The sequence below is a fragment of the Esox lucius genome, chromosome 19 (assembly GCF_011004845.1).
Source record: "Esox lucius isolate fEsoLuc1 chromosome 19, fEsoLuc1.pri, whole genome shotgun sequence".
Lineage (NCBI taxonomy): Eukaryota > Metazoa > Chordata > Actinopteri > Esociformes > Esocidae > Esox > Esox lucius.
This window is the reverse complement of record NC_047587.1, coordinates 19,207,903-19,230,946: the sequence shown is the minus strand read 5'-3', so window position 1 is coordinate 19,230,946 and position 23,044 is coordinate 19,207,903. Positions and strand designations below refer to the sequence as shown.

At 41.5% G+C, this 23,044-nt stretch overlaps 2 protein-coding genes across 3 annotated transcripts; one reads left to right on the top strand and one right to left on the bottom strand.

Moving 5' to 3' along the window:
* Positions 1 to 615: 615 nt before the first annotated feature.
* Positions 616 to 10,207, bottom strand: LOC105022174 (ubiquitin-conjugating enzyme E2 H). Its single transcript, XM_010890372.3, has 7 exons — positions 9,911 to 10,207; positions 5,215 to 5,291; positions 4,983 to 5,057; positions 4,807 to 4,846; positions 4,595 to 4,647; positions 3,613 to 3,741; positions 616 to 3,526 (listed from the first exon to the last, which is right to left on the bottom strand). The coding sequence occupies exons 1-7, from the start codon at positions 9,961 to 9,963 to the stop codon at positions 3,405 to 3,407; spliced, it is 549 nt and encodes a 182-aa protein (XP_010888674.1). The 5' UTR covers positions 9,964 to 10,207; the 3' UTR covers positions 616 to 3,404.
* A 2,304-nt stretch (positions 10,208 to 12,511) lies between these two features.
* Positions 12,512 to 23,011, top strand: LOC105022172 (kelch domain-containing protein 10-like). 2 transcript variants are annotated; one of them, XM_010890369.4, is made up of 10 exons: positions 12,512 to 12,716; positions 13,819 to 13,911; positions 15,724 to 15,945; positions 16,059 to 16,213; positions 18,557 to 18,705; positions 18,809 to 18,887; positions 18,978 to 19,044; positions 19,387 to 19,434; positions 20,483 to 20,622; positions 20,725 to 23,011. In XM_010890369.4, exons 1-10 carry the CDS (start codon positions 12,632 to 12,634, stop codon positions 20,932 to 20,934), a joined length of 1,248 nt encoding a protein of 415 aa, XP_010888671.1. In that variant the 5' UTR covers positions 12,512 to 12,631; the 3' UTR covers positions 20,935 to 23,011. The 2 variants fall into 2 exon arrangements, with proteins under 2 accessions (XP_010888671.1, XP_010888670.1); XM_010890368.4 differs by having other exon boundaries at positions 18,803 to 18,887.
* The last annotated feature ends 33 nt before the right edge of the window (positions 23,012 to 23,044 follow it).

The following is a 23,044-nucleotide window of genomic DNA, read 5'->3' as shown; positions in this document are numbered from 1 at the left end:
ATGATCTGACAGCGGTCCATGGTAATAAAGAATGTTTTGAAGGAGTTTGTTTTTGTGGTTTTGTTTTTCTTTATTAAAGTTACAAGGGAAGGACATTTATTTATCAACTTGTTTGCCATAAAAAATGTGGGGATTTCAGGTATAATACATCCTTGAAATAAGGGGTTAAAACAATCAAAGAAATAATATACATTTTAAATATACTTCTCAATATTGAATTAGGTGGATAAGAAAAATTGTGTAATGACTGATGCATCCTGATGCTAAATATCCATATATCCCGCTTCAACCCAATTCGCAGCTAGGGGTAATAGTGAATGCAGACATGCACTTTTTCTCTAATTTTTAAAAATGTGTTCTGCTTTTATGCCAAGTAACACCTGTAAAGAACCTTTTCAAATGATGCCAATAGCCAACATAGTTACACACCACCAATGTTCTCTTAACTTGTGGTAACAATTACATTGTCTGGTGCCCGTGTTATTTAGCTACAACTATTGATTATAATGCATATGGACGTTCATTTTAACTCCAACCTTCTCAATGCTGAGGTGGTTAATCTGTTAGTAAAGACAGTGTATGTTTTTAGAACATTTTACAAAGAAATGTCCCATCTCAATGACCCACCTGCTCTTTGTTTAATGGAGGAAAAACACAAGATACAGACAAATCAACAGTAGCATCATCATCATCATCATCATGTTGGGTTGTGGGGAGTGGAGAGGTGTGGGGCAACCTTTAAGCCTACTATGTCAAATGTCACTGTTAACACACACATTATACAGTGCTTGCCTTCAAAGAAAATATTGTGATTTCATTCTAAAATTAGGACAGAGATGATAAATATATCAGAGAGATGAGTGACACATCACTTGTAATCTCCGACAAACAGCCAGTAAAGACGTTTATGTCTGTCTCTATGAGCATTTTTACAGTGTTTTGGAGCATCTGTCAGCAAAGAGTCACCATGTTCATACTGGTGATATGCATCCACCTCTTTGAGTCTTGGACCTCTTTAGTTTAGACCACGTCTCTGGGACCACGTTGAACTGATTACCAATGTCTGTCAAGAACATCTGTCCCCCTAAATACTGTATTTTAAAGCAACTGAGCATGAGGGGGTGTGGTAATATTCCCAATATACCACAAATATGGGCAGTTAGTGCTGTTATAAACCAGTTACCAACGTAAATAAAACAGTACTGTTTCATTTGTCCCACCTGCGGCATATGGTCTGACATACCACAACTTTCACACAATTTGAAACAACCACACATTTTATGATATAGATTTCCCCACTCAGATCTGAGGATAAAATTTGGCCTAGGTACTGTTCTATAGAAGGAAAAGGATAATCCTGGAACAGTCCATGTGGTGATAAAGGCTGAAAACACCAAAAACACTGTCTGCCAGCCAGGCTTGAGTGTGAAGGTAGACTCCCCCAGCCTGGGTGCCAGAGTGTGTTTCTGCTTAATCCCAACATGACAACAACGACCAAAAGGTTGTCTGGAGCACAAAGAGCCAGGCCCACAGGACACCCAGAGGAAACAGGGATGCAACACATCTTTGGAGAATCAGATTCAAACAACCTAAATTAAAACAAAACGTAGGAATTCCTTTTTCCTTTACAGGACCATAAGCTTTGAAACTAGCTTGCTATAGATTAGAAGAAATTAAATCATAGATTATAATCGGATTCACCACCCGGCAAACTAACTAGCCCTACACAAGTCAAACACCTATTATAAGTTAATATAACACAAGCAATAGGCAAAATTCAGGTTAGTTCCCACCCCAGCCCAGCCGCCATTCCCCAGGCACCACCCAACCCCACCCACCTAGCAAGACCTAGAACTGTCCGGTTTCATCTACAGAGGGTCAGTGGTGTGGCTACAGGCCTCCGTTCCAAACCAACCAAGGGAGAGTGATGACTGGAATTAGCTAACTCACTATGGACTTCCCTAACTAGTTGCCCACCTAACAGAGTCTGAAAAATGAGGTTGGAGTCTTGATGATTACAAAAATGTAGTCTTGATGATTAAATGTCTACTTTGCGATTGGAGTAGGACCATCTTCCAACAGGGCTGAGAAAAGTCCAAACAGGTGTGTTACTGCTAGGATGGAACAGAGCCTGGCCCCCAGTGTGGATAAGACTGAACACTGATGACACCTAAATAAAAACCCAGCATCACAAAGGAAGTGTCTTCTCTGTTATTCTACAGAAGCTCAACAAAGCCCTACACCACTTCACCTAGGATACAAGCACTTTCCTAAAACAGGGAGGAGAAGGAGTGTTTGGGTCACTATGATGCATGACAATGTGTTTCATTGACATGAACCTTTGTGATTTGCTCCTCCAGAACAACACACATGTTGTGGTGTGTGTGTATGTATGTAAGTTAGGGTTGAACTACAGTGGCTCTATGATTCTGGTTAGCATCCGTTGGGGTCAGTCAAGTCTGACATGAGGGTAGTTCTCTCTCACACATCAGGTGTTAAGTGGTGTGGTATGTTGTCTGGTGCACTGTACTCCCGTCTACAGGGCAAAAGTCATGTCTAACAGGTTCATTGACAAACAGGGCGTGGTAAGTCGATAACACATTTGCATACTGGCCTCTAGGGTGTGGCCTGACACATGGTGAACAGCAGCCATATCAGATAGGTCTGGATGAAACCCAATAAATGATCTTTGGGAAGGAGTGATCCTGTGACGGTCCTTGGGGCAGCTTCCAAACCCATCCAAAGGAAGTCAACAGCTGAAATTGGATCTCAAAGTAATATTCCGTATTGTGGTAATGACTGCAGAGACAGTGGCTGTCCACAGGAGCAGGGGAAAAGAGCGGTGCTTGTCAAAACAGCGTTTCACATATGCCAAACGGAATACAGGAAACTTCTTTCAATGAATAAAAATCCAAACTAAATGTTGAAAGAGGGTTGTCAAAGTAAAGTAGCGGTGGAACACGGTGTGGGGGGGGTAGGGTCTGAGTGCAAACATTCCATCTCTGTCTCCATTATGTCAACGACAGTCTGACAGTCTTGTCTTCCCATGACGCACTGCTCTCTGGTCACACCCTATTGGCTCTATTAAGGTTGGGTCAAAGGTTAATACAACCCAGATACAAGAGACGGCATTTAGGACCATGGGAATGCTGCACTCCGTTCGGGTTAGGATGTGGTTATAGTGTGGGTGGTGCTAGTGAAGGGGGGCTGAGTGAGGAACAAAGACATCCTAAATGAGGGAGAGACTTTGACATTTTGCACCACCGCTTCTCGTTCATATTATCCATAAAAATCACTGTTTCATAATAAAAACAATTGCCTTGTTTAAATATGAATATAATAGTCTGTTTCTGCTCTTTAGGAAATGATAGTCTGTGTGGCTGAGGGGAGGGGCCTCCTCTTTACTACAACTCCATGTCCTGAGCCTCATCCTCAGAGAAGTCTGACATGGAACTCTCGGATGAGGAGTCGCCTCCCTCCTCCTGCTCCTTTAGAGCCTCCTCTGTCGCATACTTTTGGAGGTACTCTGAAACAGAGAGAAAGATGAGAGATGTCAGCCAGGCAAAATGGTGTGTGTGTGTGTGTGTGTGTGCGTGCGTGCGTGCGTCTCACCTTTGATCTTATGTTTGTAGTCCTCTGGCCGATGCAGGTACATGGCGGCGGCGTCTCCGTTGAGGGGGTCGATGGGGTTGGGGTAAGCCAGTAACTGGGGCAGGAACGACTCAAAGATGTTGGTCAGGTCTGCAAGGGGAGGAGGGCAGGTAGACGCTAATGTGCAACCAACGACTCAAGGCAAAAACTGAGTAGAAATTACACAATTAATATAATCAAACAATTGAAGTGCAATAAAAACAGAAATGCCACAGCACAAGTATTTACTGTAAATTGCTCTGGATAAGAGCATCTGCTAAATGACTACAATGTAAATTCAATTGAAATATTGCATTTAAATTCCAGCCTGTCATGACAACAGAAGACCACTAGAGGTCTCGTTTTTCTGCTGTCACCATCAATACAACTGCCTTTCTGCTGCAAGAACATAAAGTCCTGAACAGCAAAGTACTCTTTAAAGGTATGAACAGCCAGCCAATCAGCCCGCAACCAGTCCTCAGTTAACTTATGGAAAGCCTTACAAACACATTTACTAAACACAATTTAGTTTCCTATTTCGCAGAAAACTAATGAACAACCATCTTTCAGCATGCTTACAGGGAAGGACACTGAGCTTGTCTGGCACTGACATACACGGCTGATAGACACTGATAATAAGAGTGTGGGAGTTGTACAGTTAAGCCTTAAGCACAGCGCAGATATTAACTGTCCTACTATTGGTCTTCATAAGAGGAGCTTGTGTTGAAGCCTCTGATCAGGCAGTTAACACAGCTGGGAGACTTGTCGCCACAATACTAAATATTATCCAATAGGGATCTTCCCAGTGCCCAAGTATGATGTAATATGCATCAGCTAATGGGGCTCCTAATAAAAACCCACATCCTAACAGCCCGGACGGGATCAAAAAGAAAAAGGTAAGAACCACTGTCATAGAAAGGACCCCTCAGGGCTGTCATTTGTCCATGTTAGAAGAGTTACACACCGTACAGGGCTGTCCACGTTTGGTTGATGACGTCTAGACACACTGTCCCTGACCTGACAAGAGGAAAGGGAGACAGCAGAACATAAACCTATTGTAACTTGCACCACCGGTGATATCTCAGTTTGGATAAGTAATGAGGTGTCCTGGCCTTGTAGGTCAACATACATTAGACGCTAAACTACCCAAACCATTAATCCTCATAATGAACTCACGCTTCATCAATGTTGGGGTGAAATATTTTATTCATGAAGCCTGAGAGGAGAAAAGAAAAACACAACGTTAATGTAGAAAGTGGCTGGAGATGGGTCAGCAATTTCCACATGGCTTTGACAGTTACATTTTATTTCAAAGGTGTCTCTTCCAAAAAGAGTTGTGAAAGGCTCTTTACCTATAGATGGAGACTTGAAGGGGTATTTGTCCGGTAGGTCAACGCGCACCTTCCAGACACCCCCCTCATACGGCGCTAAAAAACAACAACACTTGACTGGAAAACCCTGCACACAGTGGGATGAAGGAGGCCTCTGCATAACAGACAAGGCCATACACATCTTTTCATAGACACAAACACACCCAAAGAGAAACCAGAGGAAGTCGGGGCGGATGTTTATGATAACACTTACTTCCTTGTGGGCCGTAGAACTTGACCACAAACTCATTGAGCCCGCTGAGGATGGTGACCTCATGCTTGCTCTCAATGCTGAGCACTCATTAAGGAAAGGACAGGACTAAAAATGAACTGAAGAAGAGATAAGAAAATGTCTTATTGGTACCTCTGAGCTGAAGTCTATCACAGGATCAATAACTGATGCTGTGGAGTCTGATCAATAATGTAGTGATCACGGACAGTCTACATCAGACAGCCAGCACACAACAGCTCGGCTTACACACAAGAATAATTTAAACAAAACAAACATACTACTACCTTTCGCTAACAAAACAACAAACAAACACCCAAGCAGTTATCACTGCCAAAGGCAGTTTGAATGAGATATTTCTGTATGATACTTTTAATAAATTGGCACAAATAAGAACAAAACTGTTTCTTCTAACTTTGTCATTGTGGGGTACTGTGTGCAGAATGATGTGATTTAAATAATTTAATCAATTATAAATAAAGTCTATAAAACAACAAAATGTTGATGGTTAATCTTTTTTTAAATGTGTTTTAGCTGGTGCATCACACATTTATTAAGGTGACCTCTCAAGATTCACAAAGTTTGTTTTGACAAACAGGCCTAAAAGCAAGTTCATGCAGGAAATGATTCACCCAACATTCACTTGGCTGGCAGCTTGCATTTAAGATTTTAACTTGCCACTCACACCTGCATTTTATTTTAAACATGCTAGTCACACCTGCATTTTATTTTAAACATGCTAGTCACACCTGTATTTTATTTTAAACATGCACTCACACATGTATTTCATTTTAAACATGGACTCACACCTGTATTTTATTTTGAACCTGCATGTGAACTTTCACAGAGCTACTGACCTATGTTAAGGTAGTTACCAACATATACCCTGAGGCTGAGCCACCCTTACAGTGGGTGTCCATCTGCTTTTTGGCTTTTCGCTTGATTCGCTCATCGCTAGCCGCGAGTAGGCGTGTATACTATTTGTTGTGTACTGGACATGCCTTTTCTGATTGGCGGTTACTCGTAATTTGCGTAAAATAGCCCCTGGCTTTATTTTTCAGCGTCTCCAAAGCTAGCTTCATGCTGCTCTGTATCCCACACTGCCCAACACACGAAATTTCACCTAGCCACATTGCCTAGAGGACCCCCACCATTAGGCCCAACACCCAGAGGACAGGGCCTGATAGGGGAAGCTATTTCGCAAATTGAGTTAGTTCGAACAAACTGCTGGGTTGTTGCTAGTCCATGTTGGGTTGGAACTAGGCTAAAGCTTGGGTGGTGGTCTATAGGAAATGCAGATTCAACTGGGTTTAGCAGACCAAGAGGACAGGGCAGATCAGGTGGAGTGTTTGACACAGGCCTACACTCACTGTGGGTCAGCAGGAGCAGAGGCCTATACTAAAGGATGTGTGCAGGGCAGAAAGCAGTGACCATGACCCCAGCCAGCAGAACCTATAAATAAGCCAGGTTACAATGATGCAGCGTGGAACGGTCCATCTCTGTCATGTATTTTCCTAGGGGGTGGGGGGGTGCTGGGTCTTTGGCATGCATACAGGATTGAAAACACTGAAAGAGCCAGAAGGTGCAAAGGGACGGTGCATTCACCTGAAAGACAAACAGTCCCAGTTTTCCAAAGGTTAGCCTGACAGGGTCATGTGTCCTACATTTTATTCAACTTTTCCTTTGCTACCCCGAGCAAACGTAGGCTAACCCTCACATTATGTGGCTGACATGCACATGTCAAATGTCATACCTGTTGCTAGACTAGAAATACTGCACGAAGTGTGTACAGGCTTCTCTAACAGGCGTTACAACACCCTCTCACTAGGTAAGAGGACTGAGGCCTCAGAGACCAAGATCCCAGTTCCAGGGATAGAAACCTGAGGCAATGTTGGTTTTAACCCAGAGAAAGGATAGATTTACACCAATAACCAGCCTCCCACTAAGCCTCAGGATCACCCAGATGCATGAGGGCACCCACATGAACACACAAACACACACACACACACACACTACATTATATACAAGGACAAAACAAATTGATATCAGAAGACACAACAATGAGTATTTCTCCATTTCCAATAGATACATGACAGCACCTGTCCATCTTTTACTATAATACCACTACTACTACTACTTCTACTACTTCTACGTCTTCATGCCAGAAATACACAAAAGGATAGCATAAAATGTTCCTGGACTAGTACATTGTTTAGGGCTATCTCTGACTGTAAATGTTTATTTTTCCATCAACTAGACTCAAACAAAACTTTAGGCACTGAGCGTGACTGATGCTTTAAAAGCAAATTTGATATGAAATAATTGGGCTATGACCAGAAGCGTGGCTGGGATCTCAATACATTTTAATAAAAACAATATACATAAATATTTTGAGATCTGGGGCTATTCATAAAAGATCTGGGCTATAGGCCCAGACACCCAGGCCTAACCACGCCCCTGGCTATGACCCATGGTATATTCAACAGGCCTGGCTGGTACATTTTGTATCACATATAGGCATATTTAACAGAGCATATCCTGACAAATATAGTGAGCATACAACACAAAATTAACACAGTGAGTGAGACCTGGGTTGAATTATTACTCTCCATAGGTTTCAAAGTTATGTATCGAGATTGTTTGTTGAAATTATAATTGGGACACATTCAGTTGTGTAGTTTTCCTACTATCCTATTTATACGACCATTAAAACTAGAAACGAATTGAAAATAGAAATGGAAAACAGAATTCACACACAATCCCATACATTTTAACCCAGCTTTCAAAAAAGGTATTTGAAAATCCTTTAAAAGGTTCACTGTGTGGAATCCTGGCTCTAACATTTACAAGTCTCCTCCTCCCCTCCCAGACTAGAACAGAATAGCATTAGCTAGTCCAGGGTTTAGGGTGGGGAGGGGATTATAAATCCAAGTGTCGAAAGTATTAGAAGGCTGCAAGTCAATGCAAACAAATGAACATTAACTTAAAACATTAACTGCAGAAGTCTTCTGGTCATTTATGCGTGTATTTATGCTAGTAGTACATTAACAATCTTACATAAGGCCCTTTAAAAACGCAACTTAGTAGACTATTTATTTGCAAACAACCATTAAAATCCATTCTTTTTTAAGAATGAGTAATTTAAAATACACCCCAAAATGTATTTCAGATTTCGTCTACAAATACACGACTTCACGGTGGGATTTCAACAGGGCACAAGGCTGAAGCCAGCAAGAATCCCCAGATCGAAAGCAATCTGATCCATAGGGTGAAAAACTCCTCTCATCCGGGTAACCCAGGCCAGATAATCGAATGCCCTGCCCAGTAGTTAGTATATTCCCAGCCCCCTATCCGCTCCCTGTGCAAGCAGGGTTTGTTGTCACTCGATCAGCTGTTTATTAAGTCCCACCCCCTACCACTTTCCGGATGGTAACAGGCCGACCAATCAGGGCCATAGGTATCGCTGCAGGAGCACAAAAACAAAACAATTCAACTCACGCCGTCAGAAACCTTCAGGAAAACTTCATTATCCAGACGTGAGAAGAAAGAACGTCAATAAACAATCTTATACCTTTGTAAAAATAAATTACAATAACGTTTTGCTAAGAGTTAGTCTCAACGAGGACTTCGATAAAATTAGGGATTAAATTACCATTACATCATACAGCTTTGTGAGGAGAAAAATAACAATATCAATAATTTTACACTATGTATGCTGCGTTAGTATAGGAATTCACTTTGTGCCACAAACATTTATCATACATATGAATTTCTCCTAGACTTATGGGTGGAAAACATAATTAGGCCCGTTCTGTAATCTGTAGCAAATCAAACTGGTTAAAAACAAGAACAAACTGACAAACTTCACAGAGGACATTGACATGTAAACAAGACAAAGGTGCAGACAGAACCCAGTACTGATCAGCAGCTAACTTTACATTGATAGGACTGTCAACATAAATAACTAACTTATAAGATCCAGACATTTTTGATAAATATTCGGACAATAAGGAAACAGCTAGCTAGTAAGCTAACGTTAGCTTAGATTCTAAAGAAAGGACAGCAGTACTAAAAGGAAGGGAGGCGGATTGCTCGCAGAAAATGGTGCCCAACAACAAGGCCATCGTCATTGTTTAGGTAGCTTTTCTAGTCACGGTCGTTTAAAGGTACTGAGTAGTTAATGGTGTATCAAATAAATCGGGTATTGTGGATAAGAAACAAGGGTTGTTTTGATGAGAGCAGCACTGACATTAAGCAAGCTAATGACAGTAACTAGCAGCTACCTGTTAACGTTATGGATAAACTGCCCATATCATGTCATCAAGCGATATAGCTACCAGTAGTTTTCTGATCTGAGCGAACAAAAAAAATCACCTATCTTGCAAATAAAAGTAATGATATACCTCGCAAAAGCTGACAGTCTATTCATTGCTAACGTTAACGTTAGACAACTGAAATGAATAGTGACTGTGAAGCCTGATCAAAAAAAAATTTTCACTTTTGTTATCAGAAAATCCAACAGAAATTGCCGTTATTGTTTGCTTACACAACACACCTATCCATTACAATCAGCTAATCAATACAACACTGTAGCGTCTAATGAGTTGTCATTGCAATATGATTAGTTAGACAACTAAAAATACGACAAGCCTGTCTGTTGTTTATGTTCATTGAAGGATACAGTTTCACCACGTCCGTATCCATTCGCCTCTTGCCTGGACTTGGCGACGACATTTTTCAACGTAACTTGCTAGCTAATAACGTTAGCTACCTCTTAATCTGATGTTGGCTCAGTAACGTTACTTGGCTTCGATGATGCAAGCTACTCGAAATATATCACCTGCTCTTTCAGTATGTCCATCGAACAAAATATTTTTACAACAACCACTTTCACTCAATTGTACAGAGTGAATGTCTGTCTCAGTATGCTATCAGCCAGCCCTACCACCTCTTTCTTTGCGGGAGTTCGATTAACACGAAAGGTGAACCAGTCTATAGGCCGTGACGTAAACGGGCGAAATTGGCGAGGGAGGAGCGCGCAGCTTTCTGTCTAGGGACGTCTTGATTAAATCGAACAGCAATCTGTGTTGCATCGCCGTGCTCTCAACTATGCAGTATGCCTCGTTCAGAAAGTACTTCATATATTTTCCATATAATATATGTGACAATTTTTCAATATAGATTCATTAGGAAAGAAGAAGTGTATTCTTTCCGCCTATCAAAATATGTTTCTACTGGACAAACAAGTTTCTACTGGACAAATTGTTATTGCCATTATAGAATATGTTCCAGCAAAACTGGAAGGAAAAAAACCGAAATTGTAAATGTTGCGCACACAAATGTTTCAAAAGAATAATGGTACAATATTATTCGCTGGATACACTGTGTAACTGTGCAAAATATGTTATGAATATAAAGTAATGACAAGGGAAAATTGAGATTGTTTATGTTTACCTCTTGTGTTAAAGTAATAAATTATAGTATAGTTAATTGTCTGATTGGGGAGTAATAATATGGTATCTCCGACCCTTTCGACTAAAATGAAAAGATGGAAGTCTTTAATGGTTATCTACATGCTGGAACATTTTCGCGGATATGTCCTCTGTCTCTCCTCCTATTTAGTTTTGTCTGAGAAACGGGAGGAATCTATGTTCTTTCGTACAGTATATACTCTGAGTCTAACTCATTATTCCACATGTTTAACCTACATAACTCTATTTTGAACCAACGTTGGTGTGGACCAGTACAGAACCTGGCTCAAAACTGGGAAGCAGCTTGGTTCCTAAAGGAATGCAGTCACTTTGAATGAAAACACCGGGACAATCTGGGGCAGATAATCAAATCTCCCTTTTCGCCGTCTGTCCGGTCCTAAAAGCTGCATTCACCAGTGGCATGCTCAATCAGTAACATATCCACTGTGGTCTAGGGTTGCGAGGTCTTAGTACACTTACCAAGCAAAAATTCACTAAATGGGCTAAATAACTAATTTGAGACATTACATGCTGAATTTACTTGCAATCATTCTCCAAATAACTTCAGCAAAGCAGAATTAGAAGTATTATCAAAATGCTGAAAATAGCGTCCGAATTTCACACCCACCTAAAGGAAAGTGTTTCTCAAAATGTCATTATAAAACCCTCCTCTACAAACACAAACATACCTTTTTTATTTTTATTTCATACATACGCATTACAATATACTATTTCAAATGCCTTTATCATTTTGAAACTGTTGTATGTGTAACATTTACTTTCTAATAAGTTTTGTTATTTATTATTCCTTTTATCTTTCTTTTATCTTTCTTTTTTTCACTTGCTTTAAACCAAATGTTTCACATGCCAAATAGGATCTCAATTGGGCAATCCTTGTATCCTCTCTCCGCGTCACTTTCAAAACCCATTAAAGAACGTTTAAAGGAAGTCACTCCACGCTGACCATCTCCAAGGTTTTTGAGAGTGAGATATAGATAGAGGATGCAAGGGTACTGAGAGTTTTCCATACAAGTGACTTGATAGACAGGTTACCAGATGCTAAGGAGAAACAAAGTTTAAGTGGTTAGTGAAAGTTTCACCATTGTACATTTTCTCCCAGCCTATTCCAAAAGTAAAACAATGTTACAGAATATCTCAAAAATAATAAAACTAAACAAAGATGTCTTGACTGTGTATGTCTTCACACATGTTGAATACTATCAGTTGAAAGCTAATTTTGGCGTCCATTACAGCTGTGAATAATAATTTTAAAATGTTTGCATAACTCCTACGGCAACAAATGGCCAGTGTTTTTGTCAAAATGTCCTAAACTCGGTAAATTATGTTATTGGAATCATAAACTTTAAATAAACAGGACCACTTGGAATTCCAATATGGTGGTTTTGGCATAAAACATTACATTTAGTATCTTAAGGAAAATAAAACTCAATCCAAAGCTTAGGTTTTCAGAAGACAGATCATTTTTTGGGTGAAAAAAATTATCCATGTCATCAAAACAACTTGCTTTTAAATTTGGAATTCATGACGAGGTTATGAAAGTGATTCTAAAGATATAATCTGCACATATAAATAACTAATTGCACACACATCCCAAAATGTGACGTTTAAAAAGTGTTAGTTAATCGCACGTCTCAAACTGCATGTTTAGAATGTATGACTATACATCTGTTTTTACCTTTGTTTACAAACAGGTTTAACCTATTTACCAACGTTTTACAACGCTCTCTTGAATGCACCCCGATTCCCTGATTGGCTAGATCATTCCGACTAGCTTTTGCGTAACCGACGCTTCAAGGTGACGTGGTTGGATTAATGTGTAGCTGGCAAGTTCCGATGTTTTGGTCCCTTGCGTCGCGATCTATGGTCACTTGATTCACTTTGTTTTAAATTTTTGTTATTAGCTTTTCGAAATGTCTTCTGCTGATTGTAGTCGCAGCTATAATCAGCTCAACAAATTCGAGAAACTGTCGGGGAGGCCTCCCACCAGAGACTCAGGTTGCTAAACAAGACTATTATGCTAGCTGCTAACTTGATCTAGCGATGCATAAGTAAATTAGCAAACGTTAGAATTTGCTAGGTAGCTACTGTAGTTAACTTGCTAGCCACTTACAGTCATTATTCGCAAGCAATCTATTTAGTTAAGTAGACAGTTTTTGCTCCAGAAACTAACTAGGTACAGTATCTAAGAGTACAGTCTGCAAATTACAATATCCATGTACACAATACATTGCATATCGATGCAGCAAATATGGTTTGTTATGTTGCGGAGTGTGTCACTTGTCATGCGAACCAAACTAGAAAGCTTTTTTGGTGGACAACATTCGTTTTCCTTTGCGCCATGCATTGCTAACCATTTGTATTTTTACAACTACTGAACTAATGATAGGATTTATATTCTATACTCCAACCAGAGGCACTTACAGTTTTAAAACAACTCGGTCACAAATGAAATGTATATTTTACTGAAGAGTCACGAACAGGTTTTACCTATAGGTTCTGAATAGGGTGAAAGACAGTCGTGAGGTAAAGTGCTCATGCGGATTGTGTGTTTTGTTATATAAAAATACTCAGTGGACAAACCACTTCTCTAGAGAGATCGAATCCGTACAGTTACATATTGACGTTTTGGCTACTGCAGTATTATCTCTGCACTAGTTTGCTGTGCCTCCACCAAAACGCTTTTATTTTTTTCTCTACACGGTTCTCCATTACCATTTTAGAGAGGAAGTAGTTGTTTTTTTGTCCAATTTATTTCCGTTACATATCTAAGTATATTTTATTATGGCTGTCAGGTCATTAAAGCAGACACATGAGAAGCAAAATGTTTGGAGCATTGAAACACAATAAAGCCATTATCGAATTGCCATACATATTGTATCTGCACCTTACAATTATGATGAGATCACATCATGCTGTCCCCAGCCATGATTGCCTAGCCTACGTGGTTAGGCACATAATGCCACCAAAAGCTTATGTTTGGGGTAGTCTGTCTGTCTGCTTCTGTCATGTTCATGTGATTTTGTCCTTTCTGCCAATTGTGTGTTTGTGTCCGTGTCTGTTTCCATGGCTGGTGACTGTGGTTGGTAATGACTGGCAGGCTCTAAGAAGAGAATTAGATGGCTTCAGGCTCGGCGGATCTTCTCCCCTTCGTGCCCCAACCTCCGCATCCCCAATAGGTTTCTGAGAGAAGGTGGGTAACCGTTACACCCAGAGACTGCAGCCGAGCCGCCTCCTTCACTGACCAATACTAACGCAACTCTGCTGCCACCAGCTAAAGAACAGCAACTATCTCTTCTTCACTCGGTTAAGCACTGCCCTCCTCTGCTCTTCCACCTCCCTGCTCACTTACTATTCTAGGTTGCAGTGTTCCTCCATTTCTTCTTCCTCCTTCCCTTTACTCAAGGGCATTTTCTAGTTCTGGAAAAGTTCATCCTGAATCCCCTGTTATCCCTGACCCAAGAAGTAATCAGCGTGATGTTAGAGTGCTAGTATAAAGGTGTTCATTTTTTTTATAATGGTGTGAATCCTACTGTAGACATTTTTTGAAAATCTACAACAGCCCTTTTAAATCAGAGTTTGTCAAAAGACCAAATTATGTACGTATGATTATATAATATGCTAACTATTGTTTTCAATAAAATGTATTGAGTATCTAGTTGATTTTTTTCCTTACATTGCACATTTCTTTTGGCATCCACCCCTGTAAATGTCAGTTGCTTGATGATGAAGACTGGTGTATTGTCTCATTTCATACCAGTGCAATTTTTCTGCACATTCATTCTGATTACGTTTGAACTTTTTCAATAGGAGGAGAAGATTAATGAGTTTGGAAAAGCCTCAAGGATATCCAGCTTTTACCTTCTGCTTTTTCCTATCCAAACAACTGCAGTTTCCTATTCTCTTCATCTGAATGGTTCTAATTCCTCACTCACTTCTCTATTGGGCCAGGGAATTTTGTCTCTGGGCTTTGGTTTACAGTTTTGAGTGGATTTTTCTTTTCATCCTTCTGTGAGTGTCATAATGTAGTTGTCATCATTAGACCATACAAGGCTTTTCTTCTTTACTGTCTGACAGTAGATAGATTTTACTATTTGACGTATTATTCCATAAACAGCATTTTTCTGGTCTTCTAAAGTTTTCAGTTGATCAGTGATTCCATAGTCTATTGTTTGGTCCATTGCTGAGCTGGCCTCAAGTTTGCACAGTACATCATACTTACATGACCAATGGGCAGTTAATAATTACCCACAGTGAACTTAACCACTGCCACAACCACATGTCAATGCGATATGGTTAATTATTAATTTAACATGTACACAACTTGTTTTATAGAAAGTGTGTTACCATTTCTATAGATTTTCTTATTAATCCTAAATGTTGAAAGATGTCTGCTTTTGTATGCTTGCATACACCGTACAAAGAATCTTTGCATCAGATTATAGAGGTACTACAAGAGGGATAATACATCACGGTAGAAAGCTGCTGGATTACTTCACTGTTTGTTATACTAACACATTTCTAGGTATCCGGGACACATGGCTAATGATAGAGACTCCACGTGTTTACTCTTAGTCTAGTCACATTTTGTTGAGGTCAGAAATTGAGTGAAACATTACAAACTGCTGGTTCTGAAATGACATTTGATATTTTTCTTGAATGAATGCCTTCTCTCCTTCAGTATCCTGTTGAACCGATCATGCCAGTCTCAGAGTCAGATAATATTGTCCATGGACCACAGCGGCTTGTGCTAATGAGTCTATCCCTAATCTGAGCTGAACCTTCAGCATTCAACTCTTGTCAAAACAGTGGTTCATTTCAGAAACTGTACTGTAGCCTGGGTATCTTGCTGCAGAGAAAATAGCTCCTAATCCTTTCTAATCTAATAGGGATGGCTGCTCAGCATGTCCTATGGCTCTACTCTGGTGTCTATACACACCATATCATTCTCACAACACAAACCATACCTCAGTCACACTCCCATGGTGTATCCCCCCTCCCTCAGGTGACTGTGCCCCCCCAGCCCGCAGTGGACACCGGTGTGTGGCAGACAGTGCCAACCTTTATGTATTTGGGGGGTATAATCCAGACTTTGAGGAGGCCGGGGGCTCTGAGAATGAGGACTACCCTCTGTTCAGGGAGCTGTGGAGGTTCCACTTTGCCACGGCTACCTGGCAACAGGTCCCCACAGAGGGCTACATGCCCACCGAGCTGGCCTCCATGTCAGGTAGGGGGAGGACTTCAGTCTGTCCATGTCTGTCAATTCATTTCAGTTCCTAGTCTCTGCTAGTCAGACTTAGAATTGTCAGATAAGCTGTGTGGTTTTTTTCTGTGTCCCAGCTGTGTTACACGGCAACAATCTGTTGGTGTTCGGGGGCACGGGGATTCCTTTCGGAGAAAGCAACGGGAATGACGTCCATGTCTGCAATGTTCACTACAAACGTTGGAATCTGCTCAACTGCAGGGGGAAGAAGCCAAACCGTATCTATGGGCAGGTAGAGTTTTCTTCTCTCACTACCTGAGCTTTTCCATGTACACTCTGTAGTCTGTGGAGAATCAACTTTAAACCGGTTAAGCAGTGATAGGCAACTAGGTTCAGCCGGCTGCGCAATTATTTGCAGAGCAAATTGTCCAAGGGGCAAAATATTATTCTAATATTACACTGCAAATAAACCATGGTTTGCCCCCCCCCCCCCCCCCCCCCCCCCCCAAAAAAAAATATTATATTTGTAAATAACAAATGTATACCTTTTCATAGTGACTTCAGTAGTATTTTTCTCTTATTATTCTTTGGAATACTTGACAAAGATTCTATAAATTACACCTGTTACGCAGCATGCTCACAGAATGTTGTCAATGATTGTAACCGCAAAAGCCCAGGATTTACATATACAGTACAGGCCAAAACCTTCTCATTCAATGTGTTTTCATTATTTTCATGACTATTTACATTGTAGATTCTCACTGAAGGCATCAAAACTATGAATGAACACATGGAATTATGTACTTAACAAAAAAGTGTGAAATAACTGAAAACCTGTCTTATATTTTAGATTCCTCAAAGCAGCCATCCTTTGCTGTAAACCCTTGGTGTTCTCTCAATGAGCTTCATTAGGTAGTCACCTGAAATGGTTTTCACTTCACAGGTGTGCCTTGTCAGGGATAATTAGCGGAATTTTTTCCCTTATTAATGGGGTTGGGACCATCAGTTGTGTTGTGCAGAAGTCAGGTTGATACACAGCCAACAGCCCTATTGGACAACTGTTAGAAATCATATTATGGCAAGAACCAATCAGCTAAGTAAAGAGAAACGAGTGGCCATCATTACTTTAACAAATGAAGGTCAGTCAGTCCGGAAAATTGCGAAAACTTTGAATGTGTCCCCAGGTGCAGTCGCAAAAACCATCAAGCGCTACAACAAAACTGGCTCACATGAGGACCACCCAAGGAAAGGAGGACCAAGAGTCACCTCTACTGCTGAGGATAAGTTCATCCAAGTCACCAGCCTCAGAAATCGCAGGTTAACAGCAGCTCAGATTAGAGCCCAGCTGAATGCCACAGAGTTCTAGCAGCAGACACATCTCTAGAACAACTGTTAAGAGGAGACTGCGCGAATCAGGCCTTCATGGTCAAGTAGCTGCTAGGAAACCACTGCTAAGGAGAGGCAACAAGCAGAAGAGATTTGTTTGGGCCAAGAAACACAAGGAATGGACATTACCAGTGGAAATCTGTGCTTTGGTCTGATGAGTCCAAATTTTAGATCTTTGGTTCCAACCGCTGTGTCTTTGTGCGACGCAGAAAAGGTGAACGGATGGATTCTGCATGCCTGGTTTCCACCGTGAAGCATGGAGGAGGAGGTGTGATGGTGTGGGGGTGCTTTGCTGGTGACACTGTTGGGGATTTATTCAAAATTGAAGGCATACTGAACCAGCATGGCTACCACAGCATCCTGTAGCAACATGCCATCCCATCCGGTATGCGTTTAGTTGGACCATCATTTATTTTTCCACAGGACAATGACCCCAAACACACCTCCAAGCTGTGTAAGGGCTATATGACCAAGAAGGAGTGTGATGGAGTGCTGCGCCAGATGACCTGGCCTCCAAAGTCACCGGACCTGAACCCAATCGAGATGGTTTGGGGTGAGCTGGACCGCAGAGTGAAGGCAAAAGGGCCAACAAGTGCTAAGCATCTCTGGGAACTCCTTCAAGACTGTTGGAAAACCATTTCAGGTGACTACCTCTTGAAGCTCATCAAGAGAATGCCAAGAGTGTGCAAGGCAGTAATCAGAGCGAAGTGTGGCTACTTTGAAGAAACTAGAATATAAGATGTTTTCAGTTATTTCACACTTTTTTGTTAAGTACATAATTCCACATGTGTTCATTCATAGTTTTGATGCCTTCAGTGAGAATCTACAATGTAAATAGTCATGAAAATAAAGGAAACACATTGAATAAGAAGGTGTGTCCAAACTTTTGGCCTGTACTGTATGTAAAACTCAAAAACTGCCAAACCCCCTGATTAAGCTTTAAATAGTTTTTCTTCTAGTCCACAGTAAACAGCTGCTCTGGCCCATAGCTTTAGATGGCAGGAATAAATGCGCTGTTAGTGAAGCGAAACCAGAGCTGTGATGAACGTGCCTGGAAGAGGACATGTGTATTTTGCCTCCACACAGTGAAAAGTTACATTTTCATAACTGACTAATAGCAGAAGTTGGTTGAATCTTGGTGTCTGTAATTCTCAAAAAAAAACAAAAGCTGTTTAATTATGTATTTAAACTGCTTTTTCTTTTACAAGGTCTCCTGCTTAATATCTCCCTTGTTGTCCCTCTCCTCCAGGCGATGGTCATCATTAATGGATATTTGTATGTGTTTGGAGGGACTACTGGCTACGTTTACAGCACAGACCTGCACAGGCTGGACCTGACTACCAGGGAGTGGACCCACCTCAAGCCAAACAATCCCCCCACAGACCTCCCAGAGGAGCGGTCAGTCACATACCACGCTGTTCCTCCTAATCTCCATTTAAAAAGGGCACCTTGTGCACAAGTGAATGTTGTTCATCTGTCCTTCTCCCTCGGCCAGGTACAGACATGAGCTGGCCCATGATGGACAGAGAATCTACATCCTAGGAGGTGGAACCTCCTGGACATCATATCCTCTAGACAAGGTGTGGTCTAGGAGGCGTGTACACTGAATGTGTATGTGATGGTGTTACTGACGCACTTTAAAATGGGCTTTACATTCTGTCCCCACTCAGATACATGCCTACAACCTAGAGACTAACTCTTGGGAGGAGATTCTTACAAAACCTCATCCGAAAATAGGTTGGTTGTCTATGTTGTTCATATACACAGTATTGTGTGTGTGTGTGTGTGTGTGTGTGTGTGTGTGTGTGTGTGTGTGTGTGTGTGTGTGTGTGTGTGTGTGTGTGTGTGTGTGTGTGTGTGTGTGTGTGTGTGTGTGTGTGTGTGTGTGTGTGTGTGTGTGTGCGCGCGCGCGAATGGCAGATAGTCTAGTAGTGAATCCCTGTGCTGACAAGGTGTCAATGTGCAAATCACTTAACACTAACTGTTCCTGTAAGTGGCTCTGGAAAGAGTGCCTGCTATATGTCCACACTGTAAATGTACACAAGTCAGTTAACAGTTGCATCTTGTTCTCATTGTCAGGGTATCCTGCAGCACGGCGATGTCACAGCTGTGTCCAGGTCAGGCAGGGTAAGAACACAAGCCATTTTAATATGGATCATACAGTATCTCACAAAAGTGAGTACACCCCTCACATTTTTGTAAATATTTTATTATATGTGTTCATGTGACAACACTGAAGAAATGACACTTTGCTACAATGTAAAATAGTGAGTGTACAGCTTGTATTACAGTGTAAATTTGCTGTCCCCTCAAAATAACACAACACACAGCCATTACCGCTGGCAACAAAAGTGAGTACACCCCTAAGTGAAAATGTCCAAACTGGGCCCAAAGTGTCAATAGTTTGTGTGGCCAACATTATTTTCCAGCACTGCCTTAAACCTCTTGGGCATGGAGTTCACCAGAGCTTCACAGGTTGCCACTGGAGACAATATCACAGAGCTGGTGGATGTTAGAGACCTGGCAGCACTCATACATCCATTTCCCAAAGACAACCTCTGGATATGACGCTGAGCACGTGCACTCAACTTCTTTGGTCGACCATGGCGAGGCCTGTTCTGAGTGGAACCTGTCCTGTTAAACCGCTGTACGGTCTTGGCCACCGTGCTGCAGCTCAGTTTCAGGGTCTTGGCAATCTTCTTATAGCCTAGGCCATCTTTATCCTCAGAGAGTTCTTTCCCATGAGGTGCCTTGTTGAACTTCCCGTGACCATTATGAGAGAGTGTGAGAGCAATGACACCAAATATAACACACCTGCCCCCCATTCACACCTGAGACCTTGTAACACTAACGAGTCACATGACAACGGGGAGGGACAATGGCTAATTGGGCCCATTTTGGACATTTTCCCTTAGGGTATACTCACTTTTGTTGCCAGCAGTTTAGACATTAATGGCTGTGTGTCGTGTTATTTTGAGGAGACCGCAAATTTAAACTGTTGTACATGCTGTACACTCACTACTTTACATTGTAGCAAGTGTAAAGTGTAATTTCTTCAGTGTTGTCACAATCAAATATTTACAAAAATGTGAGGGGTGTACTCACTTTTGTGAGATACTGTACATGTGTTCAGTCAATAGACTGGGAGTCAGTGTTCATCTCTGTCCCCTCCCAGAGGTGTTTTTATGTGGGGGTTACAACGGGGAGCTGATCTTAGCTGACCTGTGGAAGATCAACCTGCAGACCTTCCAGTGGACCAAGTTACCTGCTGTCATGCCAGAACCGGTTTATTTCCACTGTGCTGCAGTCACACCGGTCAGTATCACCTCCCTAATGCATACACACACACACACACACACACCCTCTTTCTCCGAGACAGAATGTTGGTCTCATATCTGCGTGCCTCTCTCCTGCCAGGCCGGCTGTATGTATGTGCATGGCGGGGTGGTGAATATGTCCGATAACAGGAGGACGGGGTCTCTATACAAGGTGTGGCTGGTGGTGCCCAGCCTGCTGGAGCTGACCTGGGAGAGGCTGCTGAAGGCCTTCCCTCAACTGTCCCAGCTCTCCCCACTACAGCTACTCAGCCTGGGCCTCACACACACCCTAATCCAACGCCTCAAGTAGATGCCAGGGACTCAGTGCCCCCTGCAGGACAGAGGTGAATAGCCACAAATGGTGGATGGAACCCAGTTGAGTCCCTTTGCTGTCACCAGTGAGCAGAGAGACTGAGTAGCCAACAGAGATGTTTGTACAGTGTCAACGCAGTGCACCCTCAACGACAGAAACACTGGATGCCTTTTTTCAGGAGTTCTTTCCAAAGTGCAACAGTTTGAAATGCCAGACGGAATTTTACTTTTAAATTGGTGTGTGTTAGTGCTACGTTCTGGTGTACTTCAAGATGGGTTTGCGTTCAACTTTCAGGAGCCATGGCTTGACCAGGCAACAGTGGTGATGAGATTTGGAGCGCACTGCTGTTTATATATTTATATGTTTGCAGCTGACAACACTCAAACCATTCACTTCAGTAGTGTTTCAGAGCCCTCAAACACCACTTGTTTCCTTCACTTTGCCCAGTTCTCTCTCTGTCACACACACACACACACACAGTTGCTGGAGACCGACTGACATGATGTCTTGTGGTTGTATCTCTGTCTACTGTGACTCACTAGGCTGCCAGTAGGACTGCCTTAATAAGGCTCATTTAGCAGGCTGGTGGGGCAAGGCACTCATTTAGGCCAGACAGGAAACATTTTGTTCTGCAATGGTAACCTCTTCAGCCAGTTTGACAAGTGAGCCTTCAATGACCTCACTGTGATTCTCTAGTGCCTCACACACACACACACACAGCTGTTTGGAACTACTGTAGCTCAAAAGATAAACCAAGAACAGGCCATTTCTTTAATTCAGTGCCTTTTTTATTGATCAAATGTCACAAATTGCATTATGTTGACTTATCTGCTTTTTACCAAGCTTTTAAATTCTGCCCCTGAACTGAAGTAGAATTTTTAACTTCACTCCTACTCACAGCAAAGGAACACTAGCGTTCAAAGACGTTCTTTACTGTTTGAAATGTTTTTGGACTTGAATCCGGATTTAAAAATGTTGTTTAATCACAGTCAACACCATAACCAATATCATACATAAAAATAATAAAAACAAACCAGATTAATGCCTAAAAACAAGTCCTGTCAAACAGATAATTATTTATGTCCTTTAACCAAGCTTTTAATGTGCCCATGAACTGAAGTAGCATTTTAACCTTTCTCCTAGTTACAGCAAATATGGACATGTTGTTATAGCCCTCTACCTGTTTCATTGTTCCCAATGCCTTTCCAATCATATCCACTGACTAGCTTATTTGAGGTTATTCTTCTTCTGTCCACAGACTCGTGGTCCATCTATTCTATTATGGTCTCTTTGTTTCAGGGGCTGAGAATTTATATTTAAGTAATTTAGTAGACGCTCTTATCCACAGTGAGGATATAGATTTTCATACTGGCCCCTTGTGGAAATCAAAACCACAATTCTGAGGTATCATGCACCCTGCATTTACCAAGCGAACTACACAGGACCAAGTCTACCACACAGTGGAGCCTTTTGGATTTGGTTGGATTTATTTTTTTCTCATTTGAGTGCAATTATGTTCTTTAATTATGTTAACCAGTGTCTTCAGGTCATTTTCAAATTAAACCAAACTGGAGATATTTGGTACAAAAAAACAATGAAACACAACTGCCTTTCACTTTTCAACTATGTTGAGTTCACTGTTTTTATCTTCCACCCTCGTCTTGTCGGATTGAATGTAACACGTTGTCGCTTTTATTCACGCACTGCGATCCTCGGACATGGCCTTTAGAAATGACAACGCCTTTAACCTTCTTTCAGATCCAATCCAGGCCTAGGTTTACGTTCTGAACTGTTGGTTCCACCCACCCAACTCTTATGGTTACGAGAGGTGTCAAGATGTAGTGGCGTGAGGTAGATTCTTTTTTTTTAACTGAAAATGGTGTCTTTGCTATAACTGTATTTTTTTCTTTAGAAACTCGAGATGCTGCATCCAGAATTTGTTGTCTTTGGAAATGTAATGAAGTGATGGATTTTCTAACTATTTGCATGAAGTCACTTTAGACATGCTGTACTGAATGTGGATAGAGCGGCTGAACCAGACTGCACCAATAAAGGAAATCACAGTAGGTCATAATTCTGCATTCAATTATAATGTCATGGTGGTTTG

Coding starts and splice junctions, on each gene's coding strand:
- LOC105022172 (XM_010890368.4), top strand. CDS start 12,632: ATGTCTTCTGCTGATTGTAGTCGCAGCTATAATCAGCTCAACAAATTC. Junction 12,717..13,818: donor GCCTCCCACCAGAGACTCAG/GTTGCTAAACAA, acceptor AATGACTGGCAG/GCTCTAAGAAGAGAATTAGA. Junction 13,912..15,723: donor CAATAGGTTTCTGAGAGAAG/GTGGGTAACCGT, acceptor CCCCTCCCTCAG/GTGACTGTGCCCCCCCAGCC.
- LOC105022174 (XM_010890372.3), bottom strand. CDS start 9,963: ATGTCGTCGCCAAGTCCAGGCAAGAGGCGAATGGATACGGACGTGGTG. Junction 5,058..5,214: donor GTTCTACGGCCCACAAGGAA/GTAAGTGTTATC, acceptor GTTGTTTTTTAG/CGCCGTATGAGGGGGGTGTC. Junction 3,742..4,594: donor AACGTGGACAGCCCTGTACG/GTGTGTAACTCT, acceptor CTCCCCTTGCAG/ACCTGACCAACATCTTTGAG.